The sequence below is a fragment of the Lissotriton vulgaris genome, chromosome 12, assembly GCF_964263255.1.
Source record: "Lissotriton vulgaris chromosome 12, aLisVul1.2, whole genome shotgun sequence".
NCBI classification, from domain to species: Eukaryota; Metazoa; Chordata; class Amphibia; order Caudata; family Salamandridae; genus Lissotriton; species Lissotriton vulgaris.
The window spans coordinates 254,845,874-254,866,188 of NC_141700.1; the positions used below are offsets into that span (position 1 = coordinate 254,845,874).

General features: G+C 46.5%; 1 protein-coding gene across 4 annotated transcripts in view; it reads right to left on the bottom strand.

The window, feature by feature from the left end:
* Window positions 1–20,315, bottom strand: part of CCDC102A (coiled-coil domain containing 102A) — a 360,110-nt gene that overhangs the window by 55,721 nt on the left and 284,074 nt on the right. For all 4 annotated transcript variants that reach the window (XM_086947789.1, XM_086947790.1, XM_086947788.1 and 1 more), the window contains exon 7: window positions 6,841–7,011. In XM_086947789.1, coding sequence (XP_086803915.1) covers window positions 6,841–7,011 — 171 coding nt within the window. The remainder of the gene's footprint in view (window positions 1–6,840; window positions 7,012–20,315) is intronic.

The window sequence follows — 20,315 nt, forward strand, 5'->3', positions numbered from 1 at the left end:
AGTGTATGCTAAATTGGAACGCTGTAGATGTAACAAATAGCATATAATGCTTTGGACAGAAGCATTAAGCGGGTTGATGTGGTTGATACAACAGTAAATCACAAACCGCTTCCACTTTGCTGCATAGCAAGCTCTTGTGGTAGGACATCTAGCCTCTTTAGTAATATTCATGCAGTCTAGCGGTAGATTAAGATAGCCAAACTCTAAGACTTTCGGTGCCAGATCGCCAGTTTGAGCTGACTGGGGTCTGGGTGTCTTATGTCTCCATGGCTCTGTGTGAGGAGATTGGCAGTAAGACTTCGTTTTTGATGAGGAACTACTGTGAGTTCCGATAGGGTTGTGAACCATGGTTGGTGTGCCCATGTGGGAGCAACCAGGATTAGTGTCAGGGACACTTGTCTGAGTTTCTGAACCACTCATGGTATGAGTGGGAGAGGCAGAAAAGAGAAAGCAAATTTCCCTGACGAGTTCATCCAAAGTGCATTGCCTTTCAACACTGGGTGTGGATACCTGGACGCGAAGTTTGGGCATTTTGCGTTTCAGTGTGTGGCAAACAGGTCTATGTCTGGAAAGCCACACATTTGAAAGAATGGGAGGAAAACTTGAGGGTGTAATTCCCATTTGTGGACATGCTTGTCTGACGACTTAGCAGATCTGCCATCTGATTGTCTACTCCTAGGAGGTGTTCTGCTAGGAGATAGATTTTGTGGTGAATGGCCCATTTCCAGATGTCCTGTGCTAGGTGGGACAGTTGGAGGAAGTGTGTCCTCCCCTGTTTTTGTATGCAATAAATAGCTCTCATGTTGTCTGTACAGACCAGGACAGCTTTGCCAGCCAGATGGGTTTGAAAGGCTTTAAGGGCTAGAAATACGGCCATGAGCTCTAAATGGTTGATGTGGAGCAACGTCTGTTGGCGAGTCCACAGTCCTTGTATTGTGTGTTGCTGTAGATGAGCACCCCAGCCAGTTAGAGACGCGTCCACTGGTATAACTGTCTGTGGAACCATGTCTATGAGGGGCCGTCCTTTGGACAGATTTTTTGTGATCCAACACTGCAGAAAGCGATGAGTACGGACGCTTACCAACACTAGATCGGTTAATAGACTGTGAGACTGGTACCTGGCATACGGGACGATTAGGATGCCACCATCCCCAGCAGTTGCATGTAAACTCGATCTGGCAGAGATTGATTGTGTTGAAACTGGAGAAGCAAAGCATGAATGTTGCGAATTCAGGTTGCGTTGGGAAACGCCAGAGCCTTTTGAGATTCTAAAGTGGCTCCTAGATAGTTCTGAGTATTGGCTGGCTGAAAATGTGACTTTGGCACATTGACTGAGAACCCTAGTCGATGCAGTGATTTGATGGTTATGGAAGTATATTTGAGGCACTGTTGGTACGAGGCTTTGATGAACCAGTCGTCTAAGTTTGGGAAGACATGGATGGTTTGTCTCTTGAGAGGAGTGGCTACTACCGCTAGACATTTTGTGAAGACTCTGGGGGCAGTGGTGACTCCGAATGGAAGTACCTTGAACTGGTAATGTTAGCCCGCTAACACAAACCTGAGAAATTTGCGATGAGCAGGCTGGATTGGAATATCAAAATAGGCGTCATTTAAGTCTAGAGTGGACAGAAAGTCACCTTTTTGCAAAAGAGGCAGTACCTGTTGAAGTGTTACCATGTGAAAATGGTCTGATTGTAAGTAAAAATTGAGTTCTCTGTGATCTAAGATTGGTCTGCGAGACCCATCTTTTTTTGGTATTAGGAAGTAAAAGGAGTACACGCCCGCCCCTTGCTGTTGTAGCGGTACAGGCTCTATAGTGCCTTTTAAAATTAGAGACTGTACCTCTTATTTGAGAAGTTGTAGATGATCCGGTGAGAGTTTGTGTGATTTTGGGGGAATGTTTGGAGGAGTGTTGATGAACTCCAGGCAGTAACCAGAACGGATAATTTGCAGAATCCACTTGTCGGTTATTGACTGCCAAGCTGGTAAGAAATGTGACAGTCTTCCCCCGACAGCTGTTAGGTGGTCGGGGGAAGGAGAGGTGAGTCACTTTTTTGTATTGGAGGGAGAGGTGCGCGTGTTTGAACCTCTACCTCTTCCCTTACCGTTATTTCCTCTGTAACCCCCTTGGCAATAGTTCTTAGAGCCAGAGGGTTGGTTATTACCCTTGTAGATGGAGATATTTTCTGAGGAGGAATTTTTGGACCCCGCTCGCTAGAAAGAGCGCCGAAAGGAACCACAGCCTTGTGGTGACTGAAGCGCCCCCATGGACTTGACCACTTCAGTGTCTTTCTTCATCTTTTCCAGTGAAGAGTCAACCACTGGGCCAAAATGGTGTTCCTCATCAAAAGGTGTGTTTAATATAGAGGTCTGAGCCTCAGGTTTGAATCCAGAGATATGTAGGCATGCGTGCCTTCTTAAAAGGACAATGGTATTGACTGCTCTGGCAGCTTTGTCTGCAGCATCCAGGGAGCACCTGATTTGATTGTTGGAAATAAGTTGTCCCTCTCTTATTAGGTCTTCAGCTTTAGATTTATGTTCTAGGCGTAGATATTGGTGCAAGTGTTCCATCTCGTCCCAAAGCACACAGTCATATCTAGCTAGCAACGATTGTTTGTTGGATATGCGGCAGATGTTCGCTGCCTGAGATGCAATTCTCTTCCCCGAAGTATCAAGAAGCTTAGGTTTCTTATCTGGGGGTGGATCATCTCCTGTGATTCAAGAAGCTTAGGTTTCTTATCTGGGGGTGGATCATCTCCTGTGATTTATGAGTTAGCTCTTTTACTTGCGTTAGACACTACTAGCAAGTCCAACGGTAATTGTCCCCTAATTTACGCTGGGTCAGAGGGTGCTGACATATTTTTTTTCTACCCTAGGGGTAATGATACGTGCCATGACAGGATCACTAAAGATGAGATCCACATGTCTGATCATACCCTTGAGTATTGGTAAATTGTGTGATGACGTTTGAGTAGTGCTATGGGTCTCGAAAAGGAAATCTTCTTCAAGGGAATCTTTGTGGAGCTGCACCACCCCCTGGTAATTGGCAGCCCTACCCAGCAATTCGATGTAACCTACACTTTCGTCTGATGGAGAGGGTTTGGTAGGGTATAGGTCAGGATCATTGCCTGTGGGCGAGTTAATGTTTTAATCGTCCCATGGGTCTGCAGGTATTGGCTGGCCATCGTCATCCCCATTATAATCCCCATCATCCTGGTTGTTAAGTATATGTGGGGGGTGCTGAGGTGGAGTAGGCACAGGTATAGACTGTGGAGAAGGTGGAGATGAGATAGGAAGAGGAGGAGGGGATGGGTTAGTTCCGACAGTTCGCTTCTTCAAAGGAATGTTCTATTCCTCTTCAGCATCAGTCCTTCTCTTTAGAGTCACTGTGGTGGTGATTTGCCCAGTTTTTGGATGAATGTACAACACATTCTGTTTCGAGTCAGGTTTATCGAGGGGACTGCCGAAACTGTGTTTTTTTGGTGACTTCAGTGCTTGCTGTGTTTTTGGCACCGAAGGTTTCGGTGCTGATGGTTGAGGTTTGGAGCCGGGCCTAGATTTTGATCCCGAAGGTTTTGGCTCTGTTCCCGTTTTGAATTGAGGCTTTTTGGAGCCGGAAGGTTTTTTAGCAGGCCTGAGGCTGGGGCACCGGAAGAGTGATCTCAAGGCCGACTGTGGCCTGAGGTCGCGGGTTGGTCCTGAGCCTTCTTTTTGGGTTGAGGTGGATGTCGGGGTAAGGGAGTTTCTGTACTCACAGTACGTTATCCCTGTAGGCTGTCATCATCCTTGTCGGAGCTGTACTTGGAAATCGGTTCCTGCTCTTCTTCGGCCCGATAGCAGCCTCGGCTTCTTCATTTGATCCGAAGAGGTCCAGAATTGAGGTGGTGCGTAGACTTTGCATGTCGCGACGTCGAGCGAGACGGTCGCGAAGTGTCTTTTTGGAGCTGAACGCTTTGCACGAGTTGCAGTCCTGTTCTCTGTACTCAGGGGGCAGTTACACACTATGTGAGTCGGAGCGCAGGTATTTTGAGTGACACCGAGGGCAGAATTTAAAGGGAGTTTGTTCCATCTACCGCTAGCCGAACCGAAGCGGGTAGGCCAGGCGGTCCACCACGAACTCGATGACAGAAAAAAACAATTTAACTATGGAGTCGATGCCCATGCACGCTATCACCGAAAGGAGGAGTCACCTACCCCGTGACAGGAGAGACTTCTTCAAAGAAAAACAAAGTGCAAACATCCAGACCGAACCCTAGATGGCGATCTATGCATAGCATATGATCCACAGCTCATATGCCTCGAAACAATGTACCGTTATTAATGTTTCGTTGTTTTCTGTCTTTGTTGGTAGCAACACATTGAAGGATGCTGCACTACTCAGACTGTTTAAAACTACCAGATAAACCCATCTCTGTGGACACACCAGGGTCCAAAAGAGGCGCAGGACCAGTGGATCAGGCCAGATCTTCAGAATGATCACTAATGTGTAATCGAGCTCTGTGCAGACCCATTCTATGTACATGTGGCTTACCTGCACACGCTATACTTCTGGCGTGGATCCTGTCTTCCAGGACCTTGTTGAACATTCCTGCACTACACCAATCTCTGCAACAATTATCATACAGCAACACAATATTTTACGCTTCCGTTCTTTGGACTGTACCAATGAGGTGATGCGCTGCACATATTTTACTGTTTTAAAGCCTTGGGTGGGCTGTGTTTAAGGGTCCAACTAATTAACAGAGTTATTCACACAGACAGTATGGAGGATGCAGAAGTCTATCTGATTTAAGTTTTGCAATATTATTTGTCTTAACACCTCCTCTTGACATGGATGGAGATCCATGAAGTTATAACGCACTAAAGTCTAAAGAGAATTCCACGTGGTTATGTAGGTGTTTTGTATACATCTTGTTAAAAAATAAAAGAAAGACTATGCTGCTTCTTCATTGCTGGTGAAATGCGCAATTGGCCAATCAGACAGAAGGCAGGTAATTGATACCTAATGTGAATACTGTTTGTCATCCCTCTGGACATGCCCATTTTGAAATGGCACTACCCTTCTGTCGTTCATTAAATACAACAAGCAACTAAAGAACTCCCATGTCTCACTAAAGAAGTATATATGAATGCATTTACCGAGATGTGTGCAGTCAGTGCTAGAAATGGAAAAATAGAAGTGCAGGTACTCCGTAGCAGAGTACCTGCTTGTTTCTGAGAAGTGCTAGTAGTCTCCAATTAAAAGTATAGCATTTCTCTTGAGAAGTGATGGTACTCTCCCTCTCAAAATAAAAACGTGCTGGTACTCCATACCGGACAGTACCGGCCCATTTAAAGCAATGTGTGCAGTGCAAAAATAGCTCACAAGAAAGGAAGCGCTGTACAAAGGGGGAAAGAGGAGGAGTCAGTAAAGGGTGTACCGTTATGACCAGAAAAGGGCGAATTATCTGGCTGGGGTACATCATACAGAGGGCTACATATGGGTGAGGTGTTTGTTAATGAGAAAGGTCTTCATTCCTTCATGAGGAGCAGGAAAGCACGAGCTTGCCAGTTATGTGGAGCACAGCGGGAGAAGACCTAGCATTTTGTTAATCCTCCAGTACAGTCTCCCCTACCATGGTTCCTGCAGCTGCGTTTACACTGCCCATCCGAGATCTTGATCCCACTCGTCAGATAAGGTGGGCTGTTCAAGTGTGCCACTTTGTAGGTGATGCAGTAGACTTTGAAGGTGATGTGAGCTGATAGACAGCCAGTGGATATCTTTGACCATGAGAGAAGATCTGTCAAAGTTCCTGAATCTGTGAGTCGGGTTCTTCACTCAAGGGTGGAGTGAAGGGGCCTGTCTCAAATTCAAAATATTGGCGACGTACGAAGAAAAGGCTTGTCTTGCTACTTTTTCTTTCCTCATGCTTGGAATCTCCAGTTTTACTTGTTTCAAGCCGCAGGTAATGTGTGGAGGAGTTTGACTTAAAAGTGTGGAGAACGTTATAAGTGATGCATAGATTTTTTTACATGGATCCATGCTGAGAGGGATTGCTGTGGGCAATTTAGCTGAATGTGTCATGAGATATGCAGAATTGTGAGATCCAGCCTTCTGGAAGTGAGGGTAGCTTCTGGGAGGCCACTGAGCACAATGGTGCGCAGCAGCAATGTGTGAGAGGACCAGTGCACACACTGTGCAGAAGATGATGATGGCTGGTAGGGAGGGCCTTTGTTGCAAGGTGTGTGACAGGTGGTACCAAACCTTCTTGGGTTTCTTTTCAACACACCCTTAAAGTAAGTGGTAGGTATCAAAGAACAACCCAGAATACTAAGTATTAGAGAATACAGTGTGTGGACCCCTCCCATAACAAAGTGCTCAGTCTAGAGTCCGTCTATGATGTGGAATTGAAGCCACTGCCATTGATGAGAAAAGTTCTGTTCTTGTGAGACTCAGCTTAAGAAAAACTCTGAACATCCAGGATTGGATAATAGTCAGGCAGGGGCTTATCTGCAGTAATAACACCAAGGGATAGAGCACAGTGAGACTGAACTAGTGTAGAGTAACATATTAGGTGGTCCGTTGAAACACAGAGTTTTTGTGCAACGACTGGAAATTATTAGGGCAGTAATAGAACTTTGAGGGAATCCTATTTTGAACAAGTGGCTTAGGAGCTGTGTACGAGTTCACTTGTCCACATTGTCAAATATTTATTTTACCACATTTTCACATATTTACATCTTTGCATTTCGTACAGAAATGTTTACACATGAGGATTTCTGTTGTCTCATATCTTAGAATATGTAATTCTCACACACTGGTGCCATTGCCTCTAATCTTGCTGATGTATCTGTAGTTACCTCATCCTCGGCCTGTCCCAACTCCTTCTTCAACTCCTCCACCCTCATCCGCAGCTTCTTCACCTCACCCTCGTGCTGCTCCACACGACGGTTGGCATGCGCCAGTTCTGCCATCTTTTCCTGGTATTGCTTTTTTACCTTGGAATGGATGTGCCGCAAATCTGCCAGCTCCTAAGGTTGGGAAACAAGGATTAAAACCACATCCAGGCACTAAAGCGCTGAGTAACCAACAATGTTTTATTCTTTCTTTTTAGGATGAACATATTAAAGCTCAAAAAACTGTGGTGAGACTTGTATTAAGTTTTTCGCCAATTTAACTGCATCTGACCATCTCCATCAGGAAAAACCACGCACAGATATAGTATATAACATCACACTTTGCTAATTGAAATTAATTCAACATCCTCTGATGCTTTTGGCGCAGAGAACAAGATAGGGAGAAAGGAGTAGCAGGGTTAAAAAATATATATGTGAATACACTATGGCAGAAGAATCAAAAGGAAAATGTTACTTACCCAGTAAGCATCTGTTCATGGCATGTAGTGCTGTAGATTCACATGCTTCGTATAATCCTGCCACTTAGTGTTGGCCTCGGATGCGTGCAAGTCATTTTGTCATTTTTCTTCAAAGAAAGTCTTTCAAGTTACAAGGTAGTGAGACTCCTCCTGTTGCTGGTAAACCTCATGGTCATTGACTCCATTGTTAGATTTATTTCCTGTATGGCTAGTGAGGATGAACTGTGAAGCAATGCGCTGTGTGTATGTATGTATGTATGTATGTATGTATGTATTGTATCCACTTGAAAAGTGGAATTAGTGTTACATGCTTACAACAATTAGGTGTACAATATCAACGACAAATTTCTTTTGTGTATGCCAATATAATTATCTGTTAATAGGGATTATTATACCCTAATTGTTGGGAATATCATGGTCTGTACTATGATGGAGCAGCGATTTCAGTTGGCAAGCCCACTTGGGCGAAATTTGTTGTTGTTTTTTGTCATGGCTGAATAGTAAGTGTAACAAGAAGGGTGTTCACTTTGCAGCTTTATAGTTGCTTGTCCATGTCGATAAAGTTTTGTTGAAATTTTGAGTTGACAGCTTTAACATGTACACCAAAGAATTTAACAAACACACAGTTATGCTACAAATAATGAAGTGACCGATCTTATGTATTTGGTTAAAATGAATTTAGTAATGTTGAGTCAAAATGTGTAGAATGACATTTTACGAGTAAAGGAATCGGAAAGTCTGTCTTCCCTGTCGATTGACAGGCTGTGTTGATGACGTTGCATGAATTATTTATTTCTTTAAGTAAATGCTGCGCGCTTGCAAACCGTAACTAGTGACCAAGGCTACTGTGTAGTCGAAACGCGTATGGCAGCGGCAGAATAAATATATTCTGAACAATCTCACACGGCGTGGTCGTTTTATCATGGATTGCAAGCGGAACTCAGTCCAAGGAGTTCCATGGTGACGACGCAACTCTCGTTAAGGCGGAGGCAGTAAATGCTTGGATATTTGTAGCATACGTTTAACTGCCACCCCCCCCCACGACGCAGGAAGAAAACTGAAGACTGGATTTGCATAGAGGCAGCCCCGACACCACGGATTTGCTTGGAGATCCTTTTGGCGGCTCTGCGGCATAACCAAGGCGAGCGGGTAAGACTGACTCTGCAATTACCTGCGGGGGAGAGAGTGAAGCCCTTACGAACTTGTGATTGAACACATTGTATGTGGGGCGGTTGAGATTGCTGTGACATCGCTGTGCACTATTGATTTTGAGTATGGATGCAGCGCTACAAGTGTTTACCGACGAGAGCTGTCCCTTGAGTGATGGCGGAGTACCGGGCACAAGTGGGAATGTTCAAAATGAACTTATGACAAAGTTAAGGAGGCTTGAGAAGCTCCAAAGATCCGAAGTTTCAAAATGGTGGGAGTCCAAGTCTCTGCAGAGGTACCTAGAAGTACAGCGCATACCCCGAGGTCTCCGTGTAATGGTAGCGCCGAGCTATGAAGACCCAAATCCTGAAATGCTGAAGGAATGGGCAGCGAACAACAATGATTCTTCACGAAGGATGTTGGGCATTTTGATCAAATATGCCGACATTGATAGGAAGAAGATCTTGGAGGAAATAGAAAAAATCATGAACGATTTAAGCAAAGAAGAAGATCAAACTACTATCTCCAAGTTCAAAGCTGAAAGCAAAGAAAGGATAAAAAAATTGGAATTGTCAATCAAAGATCGTAAAACCCACAAATTCCAGCGGGACAAGCAAGATTTCGATCGGGGCCAAATATACACCTTTGCGAAAAAGTTTGACGCTATAAGACAACAAAAGCAAGCACAATCGGCAAATCTATCCAAAACGGGGACCGAACCTGCATCTGATTCAAGCAGTGTCGTGAGTTCTGACTACGACACAGAAGGAGAAACCAATAGACCAGCACCAGGCGCAATACCTTCTGTAGTAGATGAACTGGGTTATTTAAACGTGGAGCGACGCTACAATCTGCGTCAAAGGCCACTAATACAGAATACAAACCCAGAGCCACCAGGAGGAAGAGGCAGAGGGCTAACCGGCGCAAGGGGGCGAAACGCCGGGCGCGGATATCAGAAGCAGAAGAAAAAAACGACGAAACAATAGAGCACTCCACCAACCAAATGACTATCATAAATTTAACAGATATTCAACTATCACATGGGGAACAGAGGATTTTGGAACTAGGCTTATCCTTTTGTCCTGAGGCGGACATGGACTTTGTGCAAACTCGTATCGATTTGCTTAAGTTTATACGACTTCTTAAACTTAAAAAGCATTTCCTTGTGAATCCAAGCCGCAAGTCAACTGTGACCCCCGTAGCTATGACTGCTGTTGAGGATAACCTGGTGGTTGATGATATGGATTTAATGATGGAGTTAAGAGCAACAAACATGGAAGTTCTAAACGTGGAACCTGAAGATATTGCGGATAGGATTGCCCAAGAAGAAGATATTAATATCTACCAAGATGCCCCACCACCGTTCAGACCAAAATCGCGTTTTACACCATCACCAGCCAAAGACACTGTTGATGTTTACAACGAATTGGTCCTTAATGAACTAAAAAAGTTGGGAAAGGACATGAATCCTAATAAAGCAAATACTAAGCAGCAACAAGAGTATTATGCTTTAATTAGAAAATTGTCTGAGTGTAACAACTGCATAGTGCGCAATGCTGACAAGGGGGGCAATGTAGTCCTTTGGGATAGAGAGAAATACTTATTTGAAGCATACCAGCAATTGAACAACAAAAAATGCTACATGCGTATTGAAGAGAAAATGATGATAGAGAGTCATGACAAATATAATGTACAGCTTAAGCAATGGTATGATTCTTCACTCTTGACACACGATGAGTACATGTATCTCAAGATTGATTTTCCTACTACCCCTGTATTTTATTTAATCCCAAAGGTGCACAAAGATCCATTAAACCCCCAGGACGCCCAATAATTTCAGCAATAGACAGCGCACTAGAGCATACTTCCAAATTTGTTGACTCGTTCTTGAATCCTTTGGCAAAAACACTTCCTTCGTTTTTGCTGGACACTGGAGACTTTCTGAAAAAAATTTATGATACACCATGGGAAGATGACTATCTGTTGATCACTATCGATGTGGCTAGCTTGTACACCAGTATTAGACACGCTGATGGAATTTGTGCTGTCAAACATTTCCTGGGTACGAGAGCTATTAGCTTGTGGTCACATACGCAAATGCTATTGAATATGGTGGACAAATGTTTAACTAGTAATTTCTTCCTATTCTATGGTCAGTTATTCCATCAAATTTGTGGCACTGCCATGGGCACCTGCTTCGCCCCCAGCTATGCTAATTTGCATATGGGCTGGTGGGAGGAGCAGGTGGTCTGGACGCAGTACCAAAAAGAGTGGGAAGAGAATATTGTCCACTAGAGTCGTTTTATTGACGATCTATTTTTGGTCTGGAGGGGTACTGAACTTGAAGCCAGCACATTTATTTCTAATCTTCAAAAAAATGAGCTAAACTTATCCTTTACCAGTACCATTAGCAAACACAGTGTCAACTTCATAGATTTAACAGTGTACGTTGAAAATGGGAGGATCCAAACTAAATTGTACAGAAAGCCCACCAGTGGCAACACTTTGTTGCATGCTAAGAGTTTTCATCCCAAGGCCCTCAAGAGCAGCATACCCTATGGGGAGAGTCTCAGAGTCATGCGAAATTGTAGCACTATTGAGGAAACTAAAAAAGAACTAGAAATACTTAGTACGAGATTTAAAGAACGGGGTTACCCCGCAACTTGGATAAATGATGGAATCAACAAAGCCTCAAAACTGAAGAGAGAACAAATCCTCTTCGGCAAGACAAAAGTTAATAATGATGAAAACTAGTGCAGATTCATAACAGGTTTTAATAATCAACATGTTGAGGTGAGGAGAATACTCAACAAGCATTGGTACATCATTAAGAATGACCCTGTGCTGGGGAAAGAAGTCCCCAAGAGACCACAAATCACTTTCAAAAAAGCGAAATCCTTCAAAGACTGTTTAGTGAGCAACACCTTAAAGAAACCCCAACAGAAAAAGACTTGGCTTGATAAAAACAGCTTCGTAAACTGCACTAAGTGCAAGGCATGTACTCATGGCATAAACTGTAGTAACTACAGATTGGGCCTTTCCAACAGAATGGAAAAGATAAAGAATAATTATACATGCAAAACAGACTATGCTATCTACATATTGGAGTGCCCTTGTGGGCTCCGATATGTGGGCAGCACAATCAACGATCATACAAAAGGATATTACAACACCTGCGAGCAATAAAAAATGCGGACAGAGCTTATCCTGTAGCCAGACATTTTGAAACAGTACACAATAAAGACGTAAAAGGTCTGACATACTGTGTAATTGACTCGATTCCAGCTAGTCAAAGAGGGGGCAATAGACTCAATAAGTTAAGGAAACTTGAATCACAGTATATAATCAAGTTAAACACCAAGCAACCTAACGGTCTGAATATTGAAGAAGATTTACACAGACATCTATGAAATTAGTCAGTCGGTAATAACTAGTAGCAGCTGCTGAAAATATAATTGGTATTTATCTGGATTAAGTAAATTTTGTGGGCAGTACTTCCGGTAATGTGTATTACACTTGGCAGTCAACAATGGTCCAAAAATGTGTATAATGTTAAGATTATTTATATAAGTCATAACTGGTGTATTTGCTCACTGGAGCTCTATTGTATCCACTTGAAAAGTGGAATTGGTGTTACATGCTTACAACAATTCAGTGTACAATATCAACGACAAATTTCTTTTGTGTATGCCAATATAATTATCTGTTAATAGGGATTATTATACCCTAATTGTTGGGAATATCATGGTCTGTACTATGATGGAGCAGCGATTTCAGTTGGCAAGCACACTTGGGCGAAATTTGTTGTTGTTTTTTGTCATGGCTGAATAGTAAGTGTAACAAGAAGGGTGTTCACTTTGCAGCTTTATAGTTGCTTGTCCATGTCGATAAAGTTTTGTTGAAATTTTGAGTTGACAGCTTTAACATGTACACCAAAGAATTTACCAAACACACAGTCATGCTACAAATAATGAAGTGACCGATCTTATGTATTTGGTTAAAATGAATTTAGTAATGTTGAGTCAAAATGTGTAGAATGACATTTTACGAGTAAAGGAATCGGAAAGTATGTCTTCCCTGTCGATTGACAGGCTGTGTTGATGACGTTGCATGAATTATTTTTTTCTTTAAGTAAATGCTGCGCGCTTGCAAACCGTAACCAGTGACCAAGGCTACTGTGTAGTCGAAACGCGTATGGCAGCGGCAGAATAAATATATTCTGAACAATCTCACACGGCGTGGTCGTTTTATCATGGATTGCAAGCGGAACTCAGTCCAAGGAGTTCCATGGTGACGACGCAACTCTCGTTAAGGCGGAGGCAGTAAATGCTTGGATATTTGTAGCATATATATATATATATATATATATATATATATATATATATATAAAATCTCCAAGAAAACGCTGTCTCTCTTGCCTCACAAGATAACAAGTCGAGGCCCAGTTTGCTTTTTAAGTGAATTTATTTAGGCAATAACACCCTAGGGTGTTGTTGCCTAAATAAATTCACTTAAAAAGCAAACTGGGCCTCGACTTGTTATCTTGTGAGGCAAGAGAGACAGCGTTTTCTTGGATTTACTGGGGTGAGACGAAACCCCGTCGAGGCCCGCCATGGAAAAGAGGCGAAGGCAGACTTTCGTCAAAGCTGTGATATATATATATATATATATATCGTTACTTACCTGTAACAGCAGTTATCCAGTATTGGTGTCTTTCATAGATTCACATGCCTGAATCATTCCCCGTCGCCGAGACGGGAGCCTCCGGTACATAAAAAAGTAATGTCCTATAGACATACATAGAGAAAATAGGCCTAAGGGCTTCCCCTTAGCAGCCTTTCTTCGTCCTTATGTAAAAAGGACCAAACTCTCACCGTTAGCCAATCGGCTCCGACCTCCCTCTAGAACCTTCCTGGGAGGAGCCTCAGTCCCTCAGATTTTCGTACGCACCCAGCTAGGTTGGCGTAATATTGTTAGAGAGGGATGTGAGTCCTTCCAGGGGAGGCGGGAGGGTTGCATGTGAATCTATGAAAGACACCAATACTGGATAACTGCTGCTACAGGTAAGTAACGCATTTCTTATCCAGTATTTGGGTGTCTTTCATAGATTCACATGCCTGAATCAGAGTAGCTAGCAATTATATATGCACATTTGCAAAGCAATTAGTTCTGCAGTCACGTCAGACAATATACAAATCATCAACGACATGGTAAAAACAGCGGAAGCAGAAACATACAACCATAATGAATGTGCATACCTGGATGGTGGGATGTAGGAAGGCTCACCTCACTGAAAAATGGCACTCCAGTGAATAGCGCCGCTGACGTGGACATCGCCCTGGTGGAATGAGCAGTAACACGATCAGTCAAAGGCCGTCCGGCCTGGTCGTGGCAGAATGCAATCGCCGAGGATATCCATCTGGAGATACTCTGTTTCGTAAGAGGCAGGCCCATTCTTGGGCTGCTGTACGCCACGAACAATTGTGTAGTCTTTCTGAGATCCTTGGTTTTATCCAAGTAGAACTTTAGGCATCGTTTGAGATCCAAAGAATGTAGCGCCCTTTCCGCCGCCGTGGAAGGGTTCGCAAAGAAGGACCTAAGGACAATCGGTTCATTGAGACGAAAGTCCGAAGGCACCTTTGGTATAAATTTAGGGTTCGGTCTGAGCACCACTTTGTCCTGTCTGAATTGCATATATGGTTCCTGAATGGACAATGCTTGTAGCTCGCCCACTCTCCTGGCCGATGTTAGGGCGAGCAAGAGCGCCGTTTTCCAAGAGAGGTGTTTGATGGATGCGCGATGAACGGGTTCAAACGGATGTCTCATGAGCTGGTTGAGTACCAGATTCAGTTGCCAGGTTGGAGGGACTTTCCTAGGCCTCGGAAAGGATCTGTAGAGCCCCTTCAGGAATTGTTTGACCAGCCTACTTGACCACAGAGAAGGTCCCGAGAAAGTTCTGGTGAACCTAGAGATAGCTGCTAGGTGAACTTTAATGGATGCATGTGCTAGTCCTGACTGCGCCAATTGCAGGAGGTACAGCAATATCTGTTATGGGGTGACGTCAAGTGGCCGCAGGCCCTGGTCCGAACATCAAATGCAGAACCTTTTCCACTTGAGCGAGTAGGTCTTGTTCGTACTACCTGCCCTCACTTTCGCCAGAACCTCCCTGCAGTCCTGCGGGATATCTAGGTCGCCAAACTCTCTGTGCTCAGGAGCCAGGCCGATAACTTGAGCGAGCGGAGGTTCGGGTGCTGTACCTGTCCATTCGACATCGTCAAGAGGTTCTGGTGTCTCTTCAGGTGAATCGGAGGTCTGATGGAGGGGTGAAGCAGATCCGAGAACCAGTGTTGTCTCGGCCAGAACGGAGCAATCAGGATCAGGGTGCAAGGCTCCGCTTTCATCTTCCGGAGGAGCCTTGGGATCATCGGAAACGGAGGAAAAGCGTACGCAAACACGCTGAACCAGCCGATGGAAAAAGCATTTCCCAGTGACCCGTGTTGGGGATGCCAGCTTGCGTAGCTTGGGCATTTGGCGTTCCCCTTGGTTGCGAAGAGGTCGATGTTGGGGACACCCCACTGAGAGAAGATGTGAGCCAGAGTGTCGTCGTTTAGTTCCCACTCGTGGGAGAGGGATTTCTGCCGGCTGAGGGCGTCCGCGATGGTATTGTCCTTCCCGGGAACATAGTCCGCCTTGAGCGAGATTCCGTGCAGCACCAGCCAGTTCCAGATTTTCTGCGATTCGTGTGATAGAGAGAGCGACCGCGTTCCCCCCTGCTTGTTCAGATAATGCATCGTCGTGGTGTTGTCTGTTTTGACGAGCACCGGGGAATTCTGGTTGCGTGGCAGGAAGGCTTGTAGAGCAAGATATACCGCCCTCAGCTCCAAAAGATTTATATGCAGCAGTTTCTCCTGATCCTCCCATTTGCACTGATCCGAAGGTCCTGGAGTACAGCGCCCCAGCCCTCCAGGGAGGCGTCCGTCGTGATTCCCAGAGGGGCCGGCGGGAGGAGAAACGGCAAGCCAGTCGTAAGATTCTTTCGACGTCTCCACCATTGCAGACCTTTGGAAATGCCTGGCGTTATCCGTACCGTGTCGTCGAACGAGCCAGTACTTTGCGTCCATTGTCTCATGAGAGCTTCCTGCAAGGGGCGCATCCTGAGCCTGCAGTGAGGGATGAGCAGTATGCAGGAAGACATCATTCCGAGTAAGGAGGTGTAAGTCCGGGCTTTGAGGTGTGTCTTTGCTGCCACAGCCGTGGCCAGGGACAGTATCTTGTCCGTCCTTTCCTTTGAGGGGAAGGCCCTTGCGCACTCCGTGTCCAAGGTAGCCCCGAGGAAGGTAATCTGTCTCGTCGGAGTAGTGCAGGATTTTTTGAGATTGAGGGTCAATCCCAGCTTCTGAAAAAGAGTGGTGCAGGCGTTGGAGGACTCGGCTGCGCCTTCGGGTGAGGGTGCCTTTACCAGCCAGTCGTCGAGGTAGGGGAAGACTTGGTGACCCAGCTGACGTAGAAAAGCCGCCACCGGTGCAAGGCACTTCGTGAAGATCCGAGGCGCGGATTTGAGGCCGAACGTTAGGACCTTGAACTGATAATGGCTGCCTGCTACCTCGAACCTCAGGAACTTTCTGTGACGCTTGAGGATGGGGATGTGGTAGTAGGCGTCCTGGAGGTCCAGGGAAGTCATGAAATCCCCCTTTTCCAGCGCGCCCAGGATTTCCTGGATTGTCACCATCCTGAATGATTGGCTCCGTAGGAAGGTGTTGAGCGCCCGGAGGTCCAAGATGGGTCTCCACTTGTCTTCCTTCTGTCGCACCAGGAAGAAGTGGGAATAGAATCCCGTCCCCTTCAAGGATGCTGGAACCCTTTCGATCGCTCCTTTGTGGAGCATGACGGACAGTTCCTGGAGAAGGAGGCGTAGGTGCTTGTGCGTCCGTCTCAGGGGAGGCGTATTGGGAGGGATGTTTGTGAATTCGAGAGAATGTCCAAATCGTATCATTTGCAGGACCCACTTGTCCGTGGTAATTTGGTGCCAATTGGTGAGGAAATGGGTCAGTTTTCCTCCAATTTGAAAGGATGGAGACGGTGGTGGGACTGGCTGGAGTAATCGGTCACTGGCGGCCGCCAGCACCCTTCTTGGTATTTTTGCCTCTGAAGGTAGATCTGCCATAGGAAGATTGTCTACCATGTTGCTGCTTGTTCTGGAACTGATTTCTGTTATTGTACGAGTAAGAGGACCTGTTCTGGTAGGAACCCCTATAGGAGGACTGACCTCTGGAGCGGCCGCCTCGAAAGGACTGGTTTCGTGACTGCAGGGTGCCCAGTGCCCTGGCGGTATCGGTATCCTACTTTATGGCCTGCAATGCTTCATCGATTTTTTCACCAAAAAGATGCTGGCCGAAGGGCATGTCCAGCACCTTCGATTGAACCTCCTGGCGGAAAGACGTAGCTTTTAGCCAGCCCTGACGGCGGAGAACCGCAGCTCCAGCGAGTTGACGGAACCCAGTCATGGCTGCATCGATAGCACAGTCGATTATTTCTGCAGCGGAATTCTGACATTCCACAAGGAGAGCCTTGACCTCGCTCTGGACAGCGTCGGGCAGTTCTTGTACGTAAGGGGCAATGTCCTCCCAGAGTTGGCGATTGTAGCGCCCCAGCAGGGCGATGGAGTTTGCCACCTTGATTGTCATGGCTGACGTAGTCGTGAACCTCTTTCCAATCGTGTCCAGTTTCCTGCCTTCCTTGTCAGGAGGCGCGGACAGCGGGGAGGATGGGTTGCGGGAGTGTTTCTGTGCCGCCTGAGTCACCACTGAATCCGGTTGAGGGTGGCCGTTGAGGCAAGCCGCCGCCGTAAGTGGGGCTTTATATTTCTTGTCCAGGCGTGGAACCACCGCAAGCACAGAAGTGGGCGTTAGCATCAATTTCTTGCCCTGGTCCCATAGAAATTCAATAATCGGAATAGATTTAGCCGACTTTTGGCTGTGCTCTTTGAAGTCATGCAAAAAGCATATCGTTTCAGTCCATTCCACGACCATGTGAAACCTCTTAGCCGCCCTGTCCACCAGTTTGTGGAAGCCGCCAATGTCCGCTGGTACCGAGTCCGCTTGGCGTGGGTGCGGCGAAGCCGGAGACGACGAAGCGGGGGAGGACGCTACATATTCATCTTCGTCATGCTGGTCCGAGTGGACGTCTTGGACCTCTCCTTCCTCTAATTCTTCTTCCTCCTCCTCCTCCTCCTCTTCTGAGGATTCCTCCGCCTGAGGTTGGACCTTGTCACGGGGTCTCACTACCTGAGGCCGGGCCTGTTCGCGGCTGCTTTGGGCGGGAGGGTGAGTTGAGGTGGACGCCGGGGCACGTGTGACAGGTGTCTGAATCCCACTGTCCGCATCCGGGAAGCGTTGTTTGTAATCTTGCACTAGGTACTGCAGGTCATTGGCAAGGGTCGCCGGCAGGCATATCATTGGGGTGACCTCCGTGCGGACACTAGTGTGGACGGAGTGTTCCTGATAAGCGAACTCCTCCTGCTCCTCATCAGTACTTTGGCATTTGACGTTAAGGTCCGAGATAGAGGTAGCGGGACCTGGCTGGTCCTCCTCTTCAGACTCCTCACTTTGCAAGATTTCCTGAGGTGGCTGCTTTTCCACTCTGCTCGGAGACGTTGATTCCGGGGTAATCTGCACCCTGGTAGTTTTGCCAGACGTGGACTGCAATCCTGCCCCGGCGGAGGGAGCCGTTGACGGTGTTAACGAGAGGGCCGACACCTCGACTAGCTTGGATTTCTTCCATGGCGCCGACAGCGCCGTCTCCGTCGACGATTCGCCCGTGGTCGGAGCTTCTGTCGTCAACGATGACCTGACCGAGGACGGGGTAGTCGACGGCACCTTTGTCGTGGGCGACGATTTCGACGTCGATGATGTCGTCGTCGATGCACACGTCGACTGCGAGCCCAGTGTCGGAGCCTTCGTCGATACTGCCGTTGAAACCGGCGTCTTCGGCGTTGACTCCTTCGCCGACGGCTTAGTGTTCGAGCCTCCCGTCGACGTCTTCTTTGTCGACGGTGGGTTGTTCGGTAGCGATTTTGACGACGATGGGCTCGTCAACGCTAATGTCGTCGGCGTGGACTCCGCCGTCGACAAGGTCTTCGTCTTTGACGATGTTTTCAGCAGAATGATAGAGGAAACAGGTCTACCTGAGGACGAGGATGTAGTCGTGGTTGCTGCCGCTGAGGGCGACAACGCTGACGTCGTCGACACGGTGGTCGTGACCGAGGTAGTCCTCTGGGCATGTCTTGTGGTAGACGGAGCAGGCTTTTTGAAAGTTTGATCGTCTCGAACAGACACTGATGATGTCGTAGATCTCGCCTCTGAAGACTTCTTGTGTGCCTTCTTAGGAGGAGTGTCTGTATGGCCAGGGGAATGTACCCTGGGCCTCTTTTTAGAGACTTTCGAGGACATGGAAACACTGCCTTCTGAAGATTCCAGAGTGTCTCTGTCCTTAAGCCTGTCGAGCCATGAGAGAAGGCGAGCCTCTCTATCCTTCACAGTCTTTTTAGGGAAGGCTCTACACACCCTGCATTTGTCAGAGACGTGGTCAGGGTACAGGCAATACAAGCACAGATCGTGCTTATCATCCGCATGGATCCGTTTCTTTCCACATGAGGAGCAGGCCTTGAAAAGGGCTTTCTTCTGCGATTCCGACATGGAAGAGGCCTTTTTCTGCGATTCCGACATGGAATAAGGCAGTGGAAGGGAAACACGTACTGTAAGAACAGTGCAGTGAAGTAGCCTATTGCAGATTTGAGATCGAAGAAGCACTTTCAGAGAAAGTTTGATGATTTCGAAGAAAACCTGAGGAGAGCTCAGGCTGGAGACTCCCTAGCACAACGTGCGGTAGAAAATCTGAACTTTCACTCGGCCAGCCAGTTCAGGGGCTGCAGGTCTGGCAATCACAGCGGGAGACAAGGCAGAAGCAGAGGCTGACAATCATCGGAACGTCCTCGAGGACGCAGCGGTAGAGGCGAAGACCGGAGCTGGAAGCGTGGCAGACGCTGCGACGGTAGTTGCTAGGCAACCCCACACGGCAGACTGCATTTTCGAGCAGAACGCTGGAAATGGCTTGCTGGATAATGCCTCGGAGAATGTGGGACAGAGGACTGCACTAAAGCACGATAAGAAGCAAGAAACAAGAGAAGGGGGTACTGCAATGCCGGTGTTGGAAGAAGGAGGCATGGCGAATGGAGAGACAGGAGCTGGTAAGGGGGAGTCAAGGGGGCACGTAAAGGAAAATGGAAAAGGCAAAGAAAATGAGAATGAAAATGAAAATGAAAATTCACACATGCTAAAGGCAATCATGGCGGGGAGAGTAGCTGAAGTAGAGGAAAGAACAGGCAAAATAGAGGATGACTTCCGTAGCTTCAGTGACTTTAAAACACAGCAGGAAAAGAAGGCGGATGATTTCCTTTGGAAAATGGAGGATTTTGAAAATCGTCAAAGACGCAATAACATTCGCATTTTGGGGGTGGCAGAAGGGCTTGAAGGACAGGACCCCAGGGGGTTTGTGATAAAACTACTAAAAGGTGCATTTCCTGAATCCCAGTGGCAGTGGGAGGCAGAGATCCAGAGGGCACATAGGTTCCCCTTTGCCCAACGTAAAACTTATGGAGCTGAAGGAGGCTCTAAAACACCGCTCCCCAGAGCATTATTGGTCTATGTTGGGAACTTTTTGCTCCGGGAAGAAATTATCCAGAAAGCCACACCAAATAGTAAAAGAACTGTAGAGGGTGTCACCTTCTTCACTCGACCTGATTTCTGTCATGTG